Source organism: Zalophus californianus, chromosome 8 (assembly GCF_009762305.2).
Source record: "Zalophus californianus isolate mZalCal1 chromosome 8, mZalCal1.pri.v2, whole genome shotgun sequence".
NCBI lineage: Eukaryota > Metazoa > Chordata > Mammalia > Carnivora > Otariidae > Zalophus > Zalophus californianus.
This window is the reverse complement of record NC_045602.1, coordinates 30,874,842-30,892,479: the sequence shown is the minus strand read 5'-3', so window position 1 is coordinate 30,892,479 and position 17,638 is coordinate 30,874,842. Positions and strand designations below refer to the sequence as shown.

At 35.9% G+C, this 17,638-nt stretch overlaps 1 protein-coding gene across 2 annotated transcripts in view; it reads left to right on the top strand.

Annotated features, from left to right (window-relative positions):
* PRKD3 (protein kinase D3) overlaps positions 1-17,638 on the top strand; it is an 84,940-nt gene that overhangs the window by 2,184 nt on the left and 65,118 nt on the right. The window contains exon 2 of one of the 2 annotated variants that reach the window (XM_027620980.2): positions 5,501-6,450. In XM_027620980.2, coding sequence (XP_027476781.1) covers positions 6,163-6,450 — 288 coding nt within the window. In that variant the 5' untranslated portion in view covers positions 5,501-6,162. The remainder of the gene's footprint in view (positions 1-5,500; positions 6,451-17,638) is intronic. The other variant, XM_027620981.2, reaches the window with a different exon arrangement.

Here is a 17,638-nt window from a genome sequence, read left to right as displayed (position 1 = left end):
TTAGCCAGTCAGATTTCTCAGATACCCCTGGGGCAAAGAGAGGCGATGAAGGTCCATCAAACCCAGCATAGATTGATACAGCATTGGCCAGATTGGCAGACTATAATCTTATTATGGGATAAACTTTTCAGTGCCTGAGCAGAGAGCAGACATGGTGTGCTCTCTGTACTCTCTCTGAGAGTGGAAGGACCAAGATTCTTTTTTTTTTTTTTAAGATTTTTATTTATTTATTTGACAGAGAGAGACACAGTGAGAGAGGGAACACAAGCAGGGGGAGTGGGAGAAGGAGAAGCAGACTCCCCACTGAGCAGGGATCCTGATGCGGGGCTCAATCCCAGGACCCTGGGACCATGATCCGAGCTGAAGACAGACGCTTAACGACTGAGCCACCCAGGCGCCCCATGGAAGGACCGAGATTCAAATATCACTGGTCCAGATGAGCAGAATTTTAGCAGCAAACAATTTAGTTGAATGCTGAGCGCTTAGGAAAAGTATTATATTAACCTAAGGTAATAGTTATATTTTTGAAAATATATAAACAGATGTCTGGATTGCTACAGACTACGATTTAAAAAACCCAACAAAGTTATTTGAATTGTTAATACAGTATACAATATAAAAACAACACTAGGATTATTAAGCCAGGTCAAGCCTATATCAAGGCAAAACATAGACATTGACTACAGGACAGTAATCAGGATTGCACTGAAAAAGGCCACGTGTTTTTGTTTTGGTTTTTTTTTTGCCTGCTAAAGGAATACGTGTACATATCAACAGGAGGGGAAAAAAAAAAAGATCCTCTATTCATTAGCATTCCGAGCACACACAACTCAGTTGAACCAGGACAACCCATTACTGGTAGGAAGTCATGGTAAATATTATGCTATTCAGGATAGGAAAAGCATTTTACCTCTTTAGGCTTTACTGATTACAGAAAGGACACTGGCTATACTAAATAATGAGCTTCCTTTTGAAGTATTTAAGAACTGGATTTGTTTTGTCTTCCTGGAATCCTCTTCCCTCCTCTCTCTCCTTCCCTGACTCATACTTATCCTTTAGGTCTTAGCTTAAGCACCACTTACTTAAGATCACCTTGTGTGAGACCCCAGTTTAAATTAGGTCCTTTAAGTATACTTTGTCATATCGCTTTTCTTATTTTGTAGTTAACTTGCTATTGATGTGAATGGTATTTGTTTAATATGTGTGTCCCACATCACACTGTAAGCTCTAGAGAGAGCAGTAGCCATGTCTCTTTTGGTTACTGCCATATAACCACAGTGTCTCTAGTAACAGTCTGGCAGATAATAGGCACTTAGTAAATGTTGAATGAAATGCTGCTATTTGAGCTTCTAATTCGAGGCTTTGCTAAATTATGAGATATGTACATGTAGGGGGGAGGTAAGGGAGTGAGAGAGAAAGGTAGATCAACTTGTGATGTTACCATAAAGTAATGGACCTGTTTTACCTTGTTTGTAGTAACAGGGCAGGGTGGGCTCAAGATTCCTTTAATATTTCATCTTTTGATTCCATTCAACAGTGGTGATGGATGTATAAGCTCATTTGAATTGGATATGTGACAGGTAACTCCCCAAAAGAATATTTGAGATGTTCCAAATAAACATACTAGAAATGCTTGCCAACTCATAGCTGTTAGAAACAAACATATCTAATTGAATACAGTTTATAAATTAGTAATTGTCTTATCTCAGTTTTTCTAATTGAAACATAAAGACAAAATAAATTATAGTTATTAGATTTTTTTGGTATTAATCTTAATATTTTTCATCCTACATCTTGTTGCATCTTACAGAGCAAATCAGGGTTCCATAAAAGGAGAGAGAAAACAGATGGGATGAGTGGGCAGAAGGTATTATGACAGCTCCTTTAGTTTCTTCTATTTGTTTTCATGCTGAAACTTTAAAAAACATTTTTTATACAAAGTGTAACATAGTTTATTAATAGTTATCAATAGTTCTGATAGATTGGCTGATTGTATTATTAGTTACTGTTATTTGGCTAACATTAACAGGTATAATAAAATGAAAATTTAGTGGGAAGACATCCATTGAAAATAAATTATTACTGAACACAGCAGCATCTTGTATTTTGAAGTATTTAACCTGAATACAGTATTATTCGTAGATATTTTATTACCTTTTTTATGATAGTTGTTCAGCTTTTGAAACTACTCGAGTTGTATACGTTAAGTAGCTCATCTCAGGAGGAAACCTGTTCTGTTGTTAGGCTGTTGGAGGTGGAATGAAATAGTAGAAAGAACGTGGGCTTTGGAGTAGGGAAACTTTTGTTTGAATCCGAGTTCCCATCTCATATTAGATGTGAGCAAGCAACTTCTCTGAAACTCTGGTTCCTTTTCTGTAAAACAGAGTCAAAACAGATCCCCTCGGGTTGTTGTAAGGATGTAATGACGTATCATATCTCAATTGCAGCGTTTAGCATAAATTATTATTATTAATTCCTTCATGTAATTACTATGAAAATTGTTGGAAGTTACTGAGCACTTCATTGTAAACCAGGTCCTGTTGAAGGTACTTTACATGCAGTAGCTCCATCCTCATAACGTCCTGTGAGGTAAACAAGTACTGCTGTTATCTTCATTTTACTTCTCTGTGGTGATACTGAGTAAAGCGGATTATTCTCTTAACACCTTTTCAAATATTTGAAGACCATTATTCTATTTAGCTTTGTTAAGCATATATTTGTCACATGACATTGTCTTAACCCTTATCTGGATACATGCTTTTATTATTTTTAATCAGTATAGCTCTTAAAAATGTGGAGTGTAGAAATGAATACAGTGGTAATGTAGGCTGATTAGCAACAGAGTTTACAGATTGATGTTGATATGTTCTCAGGGTCAGAGGGAGTTAGATTTGCCTTGGTTCTTTTAGTCACCGATTAGCAGCCCTTGTTAAACTCTTAGGTGGCTAACTACATTTATGAAGAGCTTCTAAGTGAGCACTTCATTTCTTCTCCATTGCACATTTTACTTTTGAAACTAAAATGTAAAGCTTTACACTCACCCTTGTTACATTTCACTTTAATTTTAGTTTGTTTCTCCTGGATTGTACACTCTGGGGATTTTATAAGCCTGTCTTCTGTGTCTTTATCTTATAAATAATCAAAATCAATGTAGGGCCAAGGACAGAGTTCCAGGGCACATCCCCTAAAGACTTCTTTCATCCAGGTTGATATAGACCAGTAAACTTACCCAGCTACACTAATACTGAACTCACACTCAACGTATTTGCAAAAACAGCATAAAAAACCATCTTGAATACTGTTTTGGCCAGAATACACTTTTTTTCCCTGGCTTTGCTAATTGTGTGATCTTGGGCAAGTACTTTAATTTTTTTAAGACTGTTGTTTCAACTATAAAATAGGTTGTTGCAGAGGATTAGATGAAGTAACACATATGAGGCGTTTAGAACAGTGTCTGACAGTTGGAGCTCAGTGACCGTCAAGTTATTATTCTTCTTTCCTGCATCTAAGAAGTGTAGTAATCAGTCCCTTTCAAGATGTAAATGTATTGGATTTGGCATTATTTGTTTGAATTCATGCTGTCATCTAGTGATTATTATATTCTTTTTTAAGTATTCAGAAACCACTTGTTTTCATAATCTATTCTCAGATTTGACTAAAGATTAATATTAAGTTTATATGTCTGTGATTTCTGTTATCCACTTCCCCACTCCTCCAGCTCATAAAATTTGAAGCACCTCTGACCCATCTCCAGGCCCTGATTATTTCTTTCTGAGCTCTTTCGCCAAGATTATAGGAGTCAGCTTTGTGATTATACTTGCTAATTGCTTTAGCAGCATGGAATGAATTGCATCTGGAACCAAAGACTTGCACTCATATAAAGTTGTTTTAGTCTCACATTCACCAGGCTTGGGTTTCGGTTCTCATTGCTCTTCTACAACTTTAGTTTAAAAACTGAGAGAAGATAAGCAAAATAAAAGTTGAGCAATTCTGCCTTCTCTGCGTGCTCTCTCAACCTTAACAACATCCTCTCTGAGCAGTGATTCTCTCAGTTCCTTGTTCTCTTTGACAAATAGTGTGCTATTGTGGAGACAGCACTTGGTAAGAAGGTATGAGACTTAGGTACTAATTCCCACTCCGCCTCTTTTTTTTTTTTTAGATTGATTTTGTTTATTTTTGCGAGAGAGAGAGAGAGAGAGAGACCAACCATAAGTGGGGGGAAGGGGCAGAGTGAGAAGCAGGCTCCTCGCTGAGCAGGGAGCCCAATATGGGACTCAATCCCAGGACCTGGGATCATGACCTGAGCGGAAGGCAGACGCTTAACCAACTGAGCCACCCAGGTGCCCCCCCCCCACCACTCCGCCTCTTAATACCCATGTGATGCTGGGCACATTGCTTTATCTGCTTGTGCTTCTGTTTTTTCATCTGCAGAAATCATATTTGTCTCCAAAGAGATATGCATGAGGTAAAGTATGTAAAACATTTATAAGATGTTAAGTGCTGTACCATATAAGGTGGAATAATATTTATTTGAATGTAGTTATAAAAGTTTTTGTTATCTTTAAGCAATTTTTTCTAAGCCTTAGTTTTTCCGGTGCTTCCAAATTCCTGTTACCATATGTGTATGGTTTTGCTCTTCTGTTATGTTCATCCTAATTTATCTAGCCCCATTAACTACTCTCCAGAGAGTCATTCTGCAGCCACATTGGATGCTTCACTCTTTTTCATCATTGGAATTGTTTACAGGTATATATGTAAAATTTAGAAAGATCCTTTGTGAGCCATTTCACTTAGGCCATCAGGGTCATACCTTTTGTTTTTGAACTGTCTATTGTAAACTGTGATACATTTGTAACTGAGCCTAGTGCTCTCTTTTTACTTTTAGAAACCCTTTATAATAAGATCACTTTCTCCTGTGGTCCTGTCATCAATACATCATTCACATTATAACTGTGTGTAGTATGTTTCCTTCTGCTTCCTTAGTTTTCTGAAAGAAATCTGTCAACAAAGCAAGTCAGCAATCATATTTTGGCAGAATTAGATTTTTTGATATAAAAAAAGAATACTTTTGACGTGTCTTTATTAGGACAGTATTATTACATCTTTTGTATGGCTGAGTGGTTTGTACTTTAGTTCTATGACAGTGTCCATTTTAACCTTCTTTTAGTCCCTTCTATTTTTCTTTCTCTCCTAACTCAGTTGTATATTTGTGGAATAAAAGTGTTTGATATTCAGGTTTCAGGTATTAGGAGTGCCAGGGACTTGGTGGTGGTGGTGGTGGTGGTGGTGGTGGTGAGCAGGAGGCTCTCCCTAAAATTATACCTCTAGGAAAATAATGTCTCTGTTAACTAGACCCCCCAAAATGGCTACCCATTAGGATTCTTGGTGAATTACATACAACCGAAACTTATCATTTAAAAAAAATGCAGGGATTCTTGGATTTTTAAAATAATGTCAAATGAGTATAAAATATTAAGAGTGTTTTTAAAATTCCTTCCAGGCTGACTGCATTTCAGAAAGCATCAACTTTTCTCAGTGGACCCATTCATCAAGTGAAATATGCCTGTACTGTTTTAAAAAGTTTTGTGCTTCATCATGGAAAAATTTGCCCCCCCCAAAATGAAAGTAAAGACATTTGAAAAGGTGATTTAAGGTATGGACATTTGAAAAAGTGTCCCATCAAATCAGTAAACCTCAAGGGTTAAATAGATTAATCCTAAACACTTATTTTTTAAACCAGGAGGATTTCATCTTAATAGAAAAACAACTTTTATTCACTATGTATTTTCTGAAATTGAAAGAGAGAGACAAGAGTAGACTTAAAAGAAAATAAATGAAGATGGTTAGTAAAGAAGCAATGTCAACTCTTTTCTAATGAGGATAATTCAGTGATGTTAAATCCTTTCCAAATCTCTGGTTGTGGTTGTAAAGACAAGACTCTTTTTTGATGGGACTGATACTAAGGGAAGTAGGACCTTTTGTGTATTCAACTCACAGTTGTAGAAGTTGCAATCATTGGCATGAGTGGCTTAAAAGAGGAAATAAAGAAGTTTTCAATTAAATCCAAAAGTACAGTCATTTTTTTACTGCTGTGATTTTAAAAGCCTCTTCATAACCACTGAAAAAAATTAACAACTATTTTAAAATATTAAAGAAAGGCAGATGTCTGCAAACAATTCCCCTCCATCAGCCCAGAAGTCTGTGTTACCTGCAACTCTTCCTGCTGTGCTTCCAGCTCCTTCTCCGTGTTCAAGTCCTAAAACAGGACTCTCTGCCCGACTCTCTAATGGAAGTTTCAGTGCGCCATCACTCACCAACTCCAGAGGCTCAGAGCATACAATTTCATTTCTGCTGCAAATTGGCCTTACACGGGAGAGTGTTACCATCGAAGCCCAGGAACTATCTTTATCTGCTGTCAAGGATCTTGTGTGCTCCATTGTTTATCAAAAGGTACTGTGCATGCTATTTATGTCAGTAGTTTTTCTAATTAATATTGTATCTAACGCCTTCCTATAAGTTATACATGCAACAGTGAGTTAACATATGTGGATCAATTTTTATATCCTAATTTGGATCATTTTGGTAGAGTGCTAATAGATTAGAAGCCTAAAGTCTGAAATTTCAGATTCTAAGAACTGGAGCCTTTATCCTAACTTTAAAATACTGCCTATATTTTCTTTTAAGAGCAGGAAAATCCATATAAAATCAAGAGGACTTGAGAAATCTCATTTGTTTTTAGAGAAAACAGGGCAGAGAGTACAAGGCATCCAGGTGGCTTACCAAAAGGATGGGACACAGCTGTGGCTGAGTCCCAGGTCCACACCTGTTTTTCCTAGATGCCTCGTATTCTGCCCTCTTTTTTGTACCTTCTTCCTTCCCTTTAGGTCTTGATTTCACCTGTACTGCCATTTAATATGAGAAGACCACTCTCTCTTGCTTAAAAAAATTGGTAAATGAGTTTTGAATATATGACAATATATAAAAAATTTGAAATTGAGGGTGGTTTTATTTTGTTTCCCTTTTGCCTACCTCCTGCCCTATACTATACCATTTTTTAAGGAACCTTAACTAAATGACTTTAATAATCTTGATTTGATGGATAAGTGGGTATGTTCTCTATTTCATCATAGAACTCTCTGTTTAAGTAGTAAGAATTGGTTACATTTTATTTTTAATGGACAGAGCATATGTTTCAGATGTGTTTCAATCAAATTAGTGTACTTTTTATTGTAAAAATCGTGTCAGGTGAGAATAATATATTTGTATTTAGGCTCCTCATTTTACTGTTTTTGTTTTAATTTCTTATGCTTTATATGATTTACTATCTTCTGATGTAGAAGTAATTAACAGTCTTAAAAAAATGTTATGCGATTTATAGAAATAGCCTATGCCTCCTGTGTGGTAACAGTAACTTGTCTGTTGAAATGTAACCTAAAGATTCACTTTCCTTTTGTAGATCTGTAGAATCATCTGCGTGTCTTTCAGTATTTTTGCTTTTATTTTCCCTTTCATTAAATGTTATAGAGGTTTTTCACAAATATCTTGGCAACTAGGTTTGTAATTTAAAAGATAAGAATTTATCTGAACTACAATTTGTAACTTGAATGTTTCCTTTTTATTTGAGCCCATAGAAATTTATAACTAATGTTTTGGTAGAATCTTATTATTGTTTTCAATCTTATAAAATTTCATTTCGTTCTTATATTCATACAGAGGCATACTGATTTTCTACAAGATTATTTTAGAATTCATGTTACTTCATCTTTAATATAGATGTGAGATGTGGGTCAGATGGGTTAAACTCTTAGGAAACTAGATTAAACATCATAATCCATGAAAAAATACAGTGATACCAAGGAAATAGACTAGAGCTGGAAAAATAACTCAGGGTAAACTTCACATAGATATAAAATAAAATTATTGATTATGGAGATAGTCTGCATAAAATGAATATCATAGTAAACTGAATTTGAATCAATATAGTGAAATGCGGATGTATTTGGCAAATGTCATTGCCAAATGTAATAAGCATATTACACATTCCTTTTGACATTTGCTGGGATCCTAATTGTTGTTTAAGTGTAGTGTAAAAGAGTTTTGAGCTTGAAACTAGGTCAGCTGTATTGTTTATTTACTGTATAACTTTGCACAAGTGATTTGACTTCTCTGGATTATAGTTTCCAAATCTATCAAATGACTGAGTTGGGATGATTTCTGGTGTGTAATTCCAGCAGTGAGATGCTGAATCATTTAATCTAAATTTGGGTCTTCACTGCTAGAGACAGATAAAGGAGAAGGGAGTTTCAAGAGATGACCTGTTTCAGACCAAATCAGAGAAAAATCTTAAGGGAACCAGCTCAGATCCTAAGATTTTCTAGAGATGTTTCATGGATCCCTAACTCATCTGGAGGATGGAAAAACCTGTCAGAAGTTCTTTCTCGTTTTTACCTTTCCTCTTGTCTTGGGCACTTGCTCGCCAGTCATCCATTTTACACATGTACAGCTCCAGGTTTACTGCCAGGACTCTCATGGACACACCTGCTTTTCTTTTATCTATTCTTAGTAAGTACATCTACCTGAACCTTCTAAAAGATAGGGTACTGGTTAAATTTTAGGAAATAGATTAATCAGATGTCCCTTCCCTCAAAAAGCTTAAAGTCTACTGAAGGAACCTATTCACCAGAGTAAAACATAAACAGTAGAAAGTGAAGTTAAAGAGTGCCCTTCTCAGTTTGATAAAGGATGTAGAAGACTTGGAACAGAAAGTAACATTTCATTTGATACTTAATGAGCAAGATTTCAATAATATAGGAGGTGAGGAATACATTCCAGGCAAAAGAATCAGGATGAGCAAAGATACAGAAAGGGAAAAGAGGAAGATTATAATGGGCAACATTTATTGAGTGCCTACTCTATGTCAGGAGCTTTACACACACTTTCTAACTAATCTCACAAGTTTGTGGTGCATCTCAAACTTTAACGTATATGCCAATCATCTAGTGATTCTACTAAGATGTAGATTTTGAATGAGTAGGTTTGGGGTGGGTCTGCATTTATAATATACTCTTAGGTGATATTGATGCTCCTTCTACAAGGACCTCACTGAGTGGAATGGGTATAGGTGATATAATTGCTGTTGCATAAAGGAGGAAACTAAATTTCAGAGACATTTAATTATTTGCTGAAAGTCAGACTTCAAACACAGATCTTTTTTAAGATTTTATTTATTAGACAGCAAGAGAGAGTAAACAGAGTGCATGCATGAGCGGAGGGGAGGGGCAGAGGGGGAGGGAGAAGCAGGCTCCCTGCAGGGAACCCCACATGGGGCTGGATCCCAGGATCCCAGGACCATGACCTGGGCCGAAGGCAGACACTTAACTGACTGAGCCACCTAGGTGCCCCCAAACACAGGTCTTTTTAAACTTATAAACCTGTATCCTCTTTTCACTGCCCCACACTACCTTCCTCATGCCAAAGAAAAGTTTCACACTTGATTCCTGTAAGAGTGGAGATTTAACAAAGGTCTATGTGCAGCAACCCAACATGATCAGATTCGTGTTTTGGAAAGCTTAAATGTGTAACCAAGTATGACATAAAGTAAGGAGATCGGGTAAGAAGCCATTGTAATGAAGATCTGAACTGAGATGGTCGGAAAGTGATGATGATATATTTGAAGGGTATTGGGAAAGTAGTATTGGTAAAACTTAACAGCCTGTTGGACATAGAGGAAGAGCAAAGGATGGAAGGGCAGCGTGGGTGACGAGATGGGTGGTCATGCTGGTAACCAAGATAGAAAATTCAGGAAGAAAATTAGCATTTTTCTGGGGGAGATAATGGGACTGATTTTATCAAACTTTAATAAGACAGAGTTCCTGTGTTCCAGAAATTTTTGAAGATTATGGCCCTAGTGTTTTGCTATGACTCTTGAAATGGAATCATTGTTCCTCCAGAAGAACCTTCCCATCTCTCTCTTTTTTTTTAAGATTTTATTTATTTATTTGACAGAGAGAGAGACAGTGAGAGAAGGAACACAAGCAGGGGAAGTGGGAGAGGGAGAAGCAGTCTCCCCGCTGAGCAGGGAGCCCAATGTGGGGCTTGATCCCAGGACCCTGGGATCATGAGCCGAAGGCAGATGCTTAAACGACTGAGCCACCCAGGCGCCTCCTCATCTCTCTTTCTATAGAGAAACTAACAAGGCTGAAAAGTGATGAAAAGAGCTCTTAGTTTAGAGGACCAGAAGAAAGGCCTCTAAAAGTTAGTGAAATAAACCCAGAGGGCAACCCAACTTTTAAATTAAGGGAGGAGGGTTACCTGACCTATAATTTCATGTTAATAATATTTTAGATATTTTTAAATCTATTTTTAATCTAGTCATAATACCAAGGGTATATTCTGTCTATTTTACATTTTTTGCTGTCCAGAGTTAACAAGGTATTAGTAATAATTGACCACAGACATAAGGAATGGGAATTTGACCCCAGATTCAAGAATAGAGTTTACAGATTTACAGATTTGTAAGGCTTTTTAAAGTACCACTGTAGCAATCCAAGGTGTAGTTTGTGGGATTCTTTAAAAGTTTTTGCAACCATTAAAAAAGGAAACATTTTGTGTGTACATGGATGGGGGAGAGGGAGATCTGCAAGATACATAGATAACGTAAGTGCAGAACAGGGCATACTGTGCTATCATTTTGTATTACACACACTTAAATATACATATGTATGCACACAGATAATTTCTTGATAGTTTTTATTTATTTTAAAGATTTTATTTATTTATTTGACAGAGACACAGTGCGGAGCTTGTTCCTAGGACCCTGGGATCATAACCTGAGTGGAAGGCAGAGGCTTAACGACTGAGCCACCCAGGCGCCCCTCTTGATTGTTTTTAGATGACTTTGGAAGGAGAGATAGGTTTCTTCCAGGAAGGGAACTGGTGACTGGGGAATAAGAGTGAAAGGGAGATTTACATTTCATTGTATACCCTTGTGTACTTTTTGGATTTTATACCTTATGCATGTATTCCATATTCAGAAATAACATTAAATGTTTTTTAGAATGACAGTGCAATGATCTAAAGAGAATAACTATTACTAAATATTTTATTTTTATTTTTTATTTTTATTTTTTAAGATTTTATTTATTTGAGAGAGAGAGAGAATGAGAGATAGAAAGCATGAGAGGGAAGAGGGTCAGAGGGAGAAGCAGACTCCCTGCTGAGCAGGAAGCCCGATGTGGGACTCGATCCCGGGATTCCAGGATCATGACCTGAGCCGAAGGCAGTCGCTTAACCAACTGAACCACCCAGGCGCCCTTACTAAATATTTTAAATTATTTTACTGGGTAAGATTGGATTTTATAGTTTTTCTAGCACCTTTCAGACATTAAATAGAAGTGTACCATATAATATATGCCATTATTTTTTTCCCTTAAGAGCTATTTTTATTAGGTGTTTGTTTTTAAAAAATCAGATAAGATACAATTTACCTATAATAAAATCCATCCCTGTTGAGATCATGTTTGAGGAGTTTTAGCAATTTTATGCGGCTGTGCAACTATCACCCATTCAAGATCTAGAGCATTTCGATCAGCCCATAAGTTCCCTCTTGTACTTTTGCAGTCTCCTTTCCTCATCCTGGTCCTGGGCCACCACTGCTCTGCATTCTGTTACTATGGTTACACTTTTTTTAGATTTTCATATGAACGAAGTCATAGTATGTAGTCTTTTGTCCTGCCATCTTTCACATACCTCAGTGTTTTGTGTTTTTGTTTTTAATTCATCCATGCTGTTAGGTATGTCAGTAGTTCCTTTTTGTTGCTGAGTACTGTTCCATTGTATTGATATACTATACCATGTTTATTTAGTCATCAGTTAATTGATAGAGTTTTTTCTAATTTGGGGGCATTATGATTAGAGTTGCTATGAACATTCTCATTCAAATCTTGATTGTAGATACATGTTTTCATTTCCTTGGGATAAATATTTAGGAGTTAGATGGCCATATCCTTGCCAACACTTGGTATTTCCAATCTTTTTAATTTAACTGTTCTGGTTGGTGTGTAGTAATATCTCCTTGTGGTTTTAATTTGCATTTTCCTAATGACAATGAGATTGATTATCTGTCCATGGGCTTAATTGCCATTCACATATTTTCTTTAAGTTCTGTACAGATTTGAGATTTAAAAGTTCTTAAACATCTTAGATACAAGTTCTTATCAAATATAAAATGCAGATATTTTCTTCCAGTCTGTGGTTTCTTTTCATCCTTTCTCTCTTTTTATAGACTAAATAATAGTCTAAATAATCATCATTTTAAAGGCTAGTGCATTCAGTCATCTTGATGCATAAAGTTTACAACCAGTTTCTTATTTTGGTCATTTATGTTGCTTCTATTTTTTTTCCAGTTTTATGGAGATATAATTGACATATAAATATGTATTAGTTTAAGATATACAACATAATGATTTGATATGTGTATATTTAGCAGAATAATTACAATAAATGTAGTTAACATATATCACCTCCCACAGTTAATTTTTTTCTTGTGATGAGAACTTCCAAGGTCTACTCTCTTAGCAGCTTTCAAATATACAGTAAAGAATTGTTAACTATAGGCACCATGCTGTACATTACATTGCCAGAACTTATTTATCTTATAACTGGAAGTTTGTACCCTTTGACTACCTTCACTCATTTTCCCCCTTCCTGCCCTCTGCCTCTGGTAACCATCAATCTGTTCTCTGTCTCTGTTGAGTTAAGTTATGTGAGATTCCACATATAAGCGAGATCATAACAGTAGTTGCCTTGCTCTGCTTGACTTATTTCACTTAATAATGCTTTCAGGGTCCATCCATGCTGTCACAAATGGTAGGATTCCCTTCTTTTTATGGCTGAATAATATTCCATTGTATATATACCACAATATCTTTATTCATTCATCCTTGGATGGACATTTGGTTGTTTCCATGTCTTGGCTATTGTAAATAATGATGCATTGACATGGAGTACAGGTATCTATTAGAGGTAGTGATTTCATTTTCTTCAGATATATACCCAGAAATGGCATTGCTGGATCATATGGTAGTTCTGTTTTTAGTTTTTTGAGGAACGTCCATACTCTTTCCTTTTTTCCTCATCCATACTATTTTCTATAGTGGCTGCACAAATTTAGATTCCCACCAGTAGTGCACAAGGGTTCCCTTTCTTCCACATTCTCACCAACACTTGTTATCTCTTATCCTGTTGATGTTAGCCATCCTGACAGCCAGGAGGTGATATCTCCTTGTGGTTTTAATTTGCATTTCCCTGATGACTAGTGATGTTGAGGACCTTTTCATGTGCCTGTTGGCTACTTGTATGTCTTCTTTGGGGGAATGTCTATTCAGTTCTTCTGCCCATTTTTAAATTGGATTGTTGGGGCACCTGGGTGGCCCAGTTGTTGGGCGACTGCCTTCGGCTCAGGTCATGATCCCAGGGTCCTGGGATCGAGTCCCTCATCGGGATCCCTGCTCGGTGGGAGGCCCGCTTCTCCCTCTCCCACTCCCCCCTGCTTGCATTCCCTCTCTCGCTGTGTCTCTCTCTGTCAAATAAATAAATAAAATCTTTAAAAATAAATAAATAAATAGGATTGTTTGTTGTTATTTTTGTTGTTTTTGCCATTGAGTTATAGGAGTTCTTTATATATTTTGGGTATTAAACCCTTATCAGATGCATGATTGGCAAATACATTTTCTACCTTCTGTGGTTGTGTTTTCATTTTTGTCAGTGGTTTCCTTGACTGAGAAGAAGCTTTATAGTTTGATATAGTCCCACTTGCTTATTTTTGCTTTTGTTGCCTTTCCTTTTAGTGTCAAATCCAAAGAATCATGGCCAAGAATGATATCAAGGAATTTATCCCTTATGTTTTCTTCTAAGAATTTTGTGGTTGCAGTTCCTACATTCAAGTCTTAAGTCCATTTTGAGTTGGTTTTTGTGTATGGTGTAAAATAGGGGCCCAGTTTCATTCTTTTGCATTTGGCTGTCCCAGGTCTCCCAGCACCATTTATAGAAAAGACTATCCTTTCCATTGTATATTCTTGATTTCGTTGTTGTAAATTCACTGGCCATATATGCATAGGTTTATTTCTAGGCTTTCTGTTCTGTTCCATTGATTTATATGTCCATTCTTGTGCCAATACCATACTGTTTTGATTACTATAGCTTTGAAGTAAAGTTTGAAATCAAGAAATGTAAATGCCTCCAGCTTTGTTCTTTCTCAAGATTGCTTTGGCTATTCAGGTTCTTTTGTGGTTTTGTATAAATTTTAAGATTGTTTTTTCTATTTCTGTGAACAATGCCATTGGAAAATAGGGATTGCATTGAATCTATAGATTATTTTGGGTAGTAGGGACATTTTAATAATATTCTCCCAGTCCATGAACATGATATTTTTCCATTTATTTGGGTCTTCAGTTTCTTTCACTAATGTCTTATAGATACAATTTTTAGTGTGTAGATCTTTCACCTTTCTTGGTTAAATTTATTTATAGGTATTTTATTTTTGATGCAATTATACATGAGATTGTTTTCTTAATTTCTCTTTCTGTTAGTAACTTATTAGTGTATAGAAAGGCAACTGATTATTGTATATGATTTTTGTATCTGGCAACTTCACTGAATTTGTTGATTAATTCTAACAAAATTTTTTGTTGGAGTGTTTCATGTCATCTACAAACATAGACAATTTTACTTTTTCCTTTCTGATTTAGGTGTCTTTTATTTCTTTTTCTTGCCTAATTGTTCTGGCTAGGACTTCCAGTACTATGTTGAATAAAAGTGGCAAGAATGGACATCCTTGTCTTATTCCTGATCTTAGGTTTTCCACTGAGTATGATGTTAGCTCTAGGCTTGTCATATACAGCCCCTGTGTGTTGAGGTATGTTTCCTCTATACCTCACTTTGTTTAGAGTTTTTGTCATGAATTGATGTTGAATTTTATCAAATGCTTTTTCTGCATTTATTGAGATGACTTATTCTTATCCTTTATTATGTTAATATAGTATATCACATTTATTGATTCCCAGATGTTGAATTATTCTTGCATCCCTGGAATAAATCCCACTTGATCATGGTATATGATCCTTTTAATGTGTTGTTGAATTCAGTTTGCTTATATTTGTTGAGAATATTTGCATCTGTGTTCATCAAGAATGTTGAACTATAATTTTTTTTTCCTTGTAGTGTCATTGTCTTTAGTATCAGGGTAATGCTGGCCTCATGAGCTTGGAAAAATGTTCCTTCCTCTTATATGGTTTGGAAGAGTTTGAGAACAACTGGTATTAATTCTTTAAATGTTTGGTAGAATTTACTAGTGAAGTCGTGTAGCTTTTTTTTTGTTTGTTTTGGGAGGATTTTGATTACCAATTCAATCTTTTTACTATAGAATTGGTCTGTAAATATTTTCTACTCGTTCATGATTCAGGCTTGGTAGGTTGTTCTAGGAATTTATCCATTTTTTCCAAGTGTCCAATTTGTTGGTGTATAATTGTTTATAGTAGTCTTTTATGTTCCTTTGTATTTAAGTGATATCATGGTGTCACCTCTTTCATTTGTAATTTATTTGAGTTCTCTCTTTCCTTTAAGCTAAAGGTTTGTTTTGCTTATCTTTTCAAAAACCTAGCTCTTAGTTTCATTGATCTTTTCTGTTGTCTTTTTAGTCTCTATTTGATTTAATTTCACTATGATCTTTGTTACTTCTTTCCTTCTGCTAACTTTGGGCTTAGTTTGTTACTTTTCTAGTTCCTTGAGGTGTAAAGTTAAGTTGTTTATTTGAGATCTTTTTCTTCATGTACGTGTTTACTGCTATGAACTTCTCTCTCGGAACTTAGGCATCCCGTAAGTTTTGGTATATGTATTTTCATTTTCATTTGTCTCAAGCTATTTTTGTATTCTCTTTTGATCTCACCTTCACTAGTTGTACAATTCATGTTGTTTAATGTCCACATAGTTGTGACTCTTCCAGGTTTTTTTTTTTTTGTAATTGATTTCTAGTTTCATACCATTTCATGGGAAAAGATGTTTAATATGATTTCAGTCTTCTTAAATTTATTAAGACTTATTTTGAGGCCTAACATGATCTGTTCTGGAGAATGTTCCATGTTTGCTTGAGAAGAATATGCATTCTGCTTTTGGATGGAATGTTACTGTAAATGTTAAGTGTCTTGTCTAATGTATACTTTAACTCCAGTGCTCCTTTTTTGATTTTCTGCCTGGGTGATCTATCCGTTGTTGAAAGTGTGGTACTAAAATCCCCTGTTATTATTGTGTAGTTGTCTATTTCTTCTTTGAAGTCCGTTAATAGTGGTTTTATATACTTTATATATTTAGGAGCCCCTATGTTGGGTGCATAAATATTTGCAAAGATTATATCTTCTTGTTGGGTTGACTCTTTTATCATTATATAATGACCTTCTTTGTCTCTTATTACAGTTTTTGGCTTAAAGTCTATTTTGTCTGATCTAAGTTAGTTTATGTACTTTTCATTATAATATGCTATATTCTTTGTTCTCTTAATATCATTTGGAGAGCCAAAATTTCTAATTTTAATGAAGTACAATTAATTTTTTCCTTTGTGGATAGTGCTTTTGTTTCATATCTAAACAATATTTGCCTGAATGAAGATAACAAAGATTTTGTTCTCCGTTTTCTCCTGGAAGTTTCATAATTTTAGCTTTTATCTTTATATCTATAATCCATATGTTAGTTCTGTGGGGCTACCACAGCTGCATAGCTTAAACAATAGAAATTTTTCTGACAGTTTGTGAGGCTAGCTGTCTGTAATTGAGATAGGTATCAGTAGGGTTTGTTCCTTCTGAGGGCTGTAAGAATCTGTTTCATGCCTCTCTCCCAGCTTCTAAATGGCCTCAGGCATTCCTTAGCTTATAGATGGTATTCTCCCTGTGTCTTCATACTGACTTCTCTCTATAAATGCCTGTCTGTGTTGACAAATTTCCCCTTTTTATAAGGACACAGTCCTATTGGGTTAGGGCCCTCCTTAATGACTTCATCCTAACTGGATCATCTATCTACAGAAACCCACTTTCCAAAGGTCACATTCACAGGTCCTGGGGGTTAGGATTTTAACATCTTTTGGAGGAACACAACTCAACTCGTAACAATCCATTTCAAAATAATTTTGGGGGGCGCCTGGGTGGCTTAGTGGTTAAGCGTCTGCCTTCGGCTCAGGTCATGATCCCAGGGTGCTGAGATCGAGCCCCACATCGGGCTTCCTGCTCCATGGGAAGCCTGCTTCTCCCTCTCCCACTCCCCCTGCCTGTGTTCCCTCTCTCGCTGTGTCTCTCTCTGTCAAATAAATAAAATCTTTAAAAAAAACCGTAAAAACAGTAAACAGCTTCCAACCCATTCATCTGAATTTATTTAAAAAAATAATAATTTTTGTATATGGTGTGAGATAAAGGCTGAGCTTCATTTCTTTGCATTGGACATCAGATTTTTTCAGGACCATTTGTTGAAAAGACCATTCTTCCCTCACTGACTTACTTTAGGACCTTTATTGTAAATCAGTTAACCACACATTTTGATCTATTTCTGAACACTGTTTTGCTTTATTGGCCTATATCTGTGTCCCCTTAAACTGATT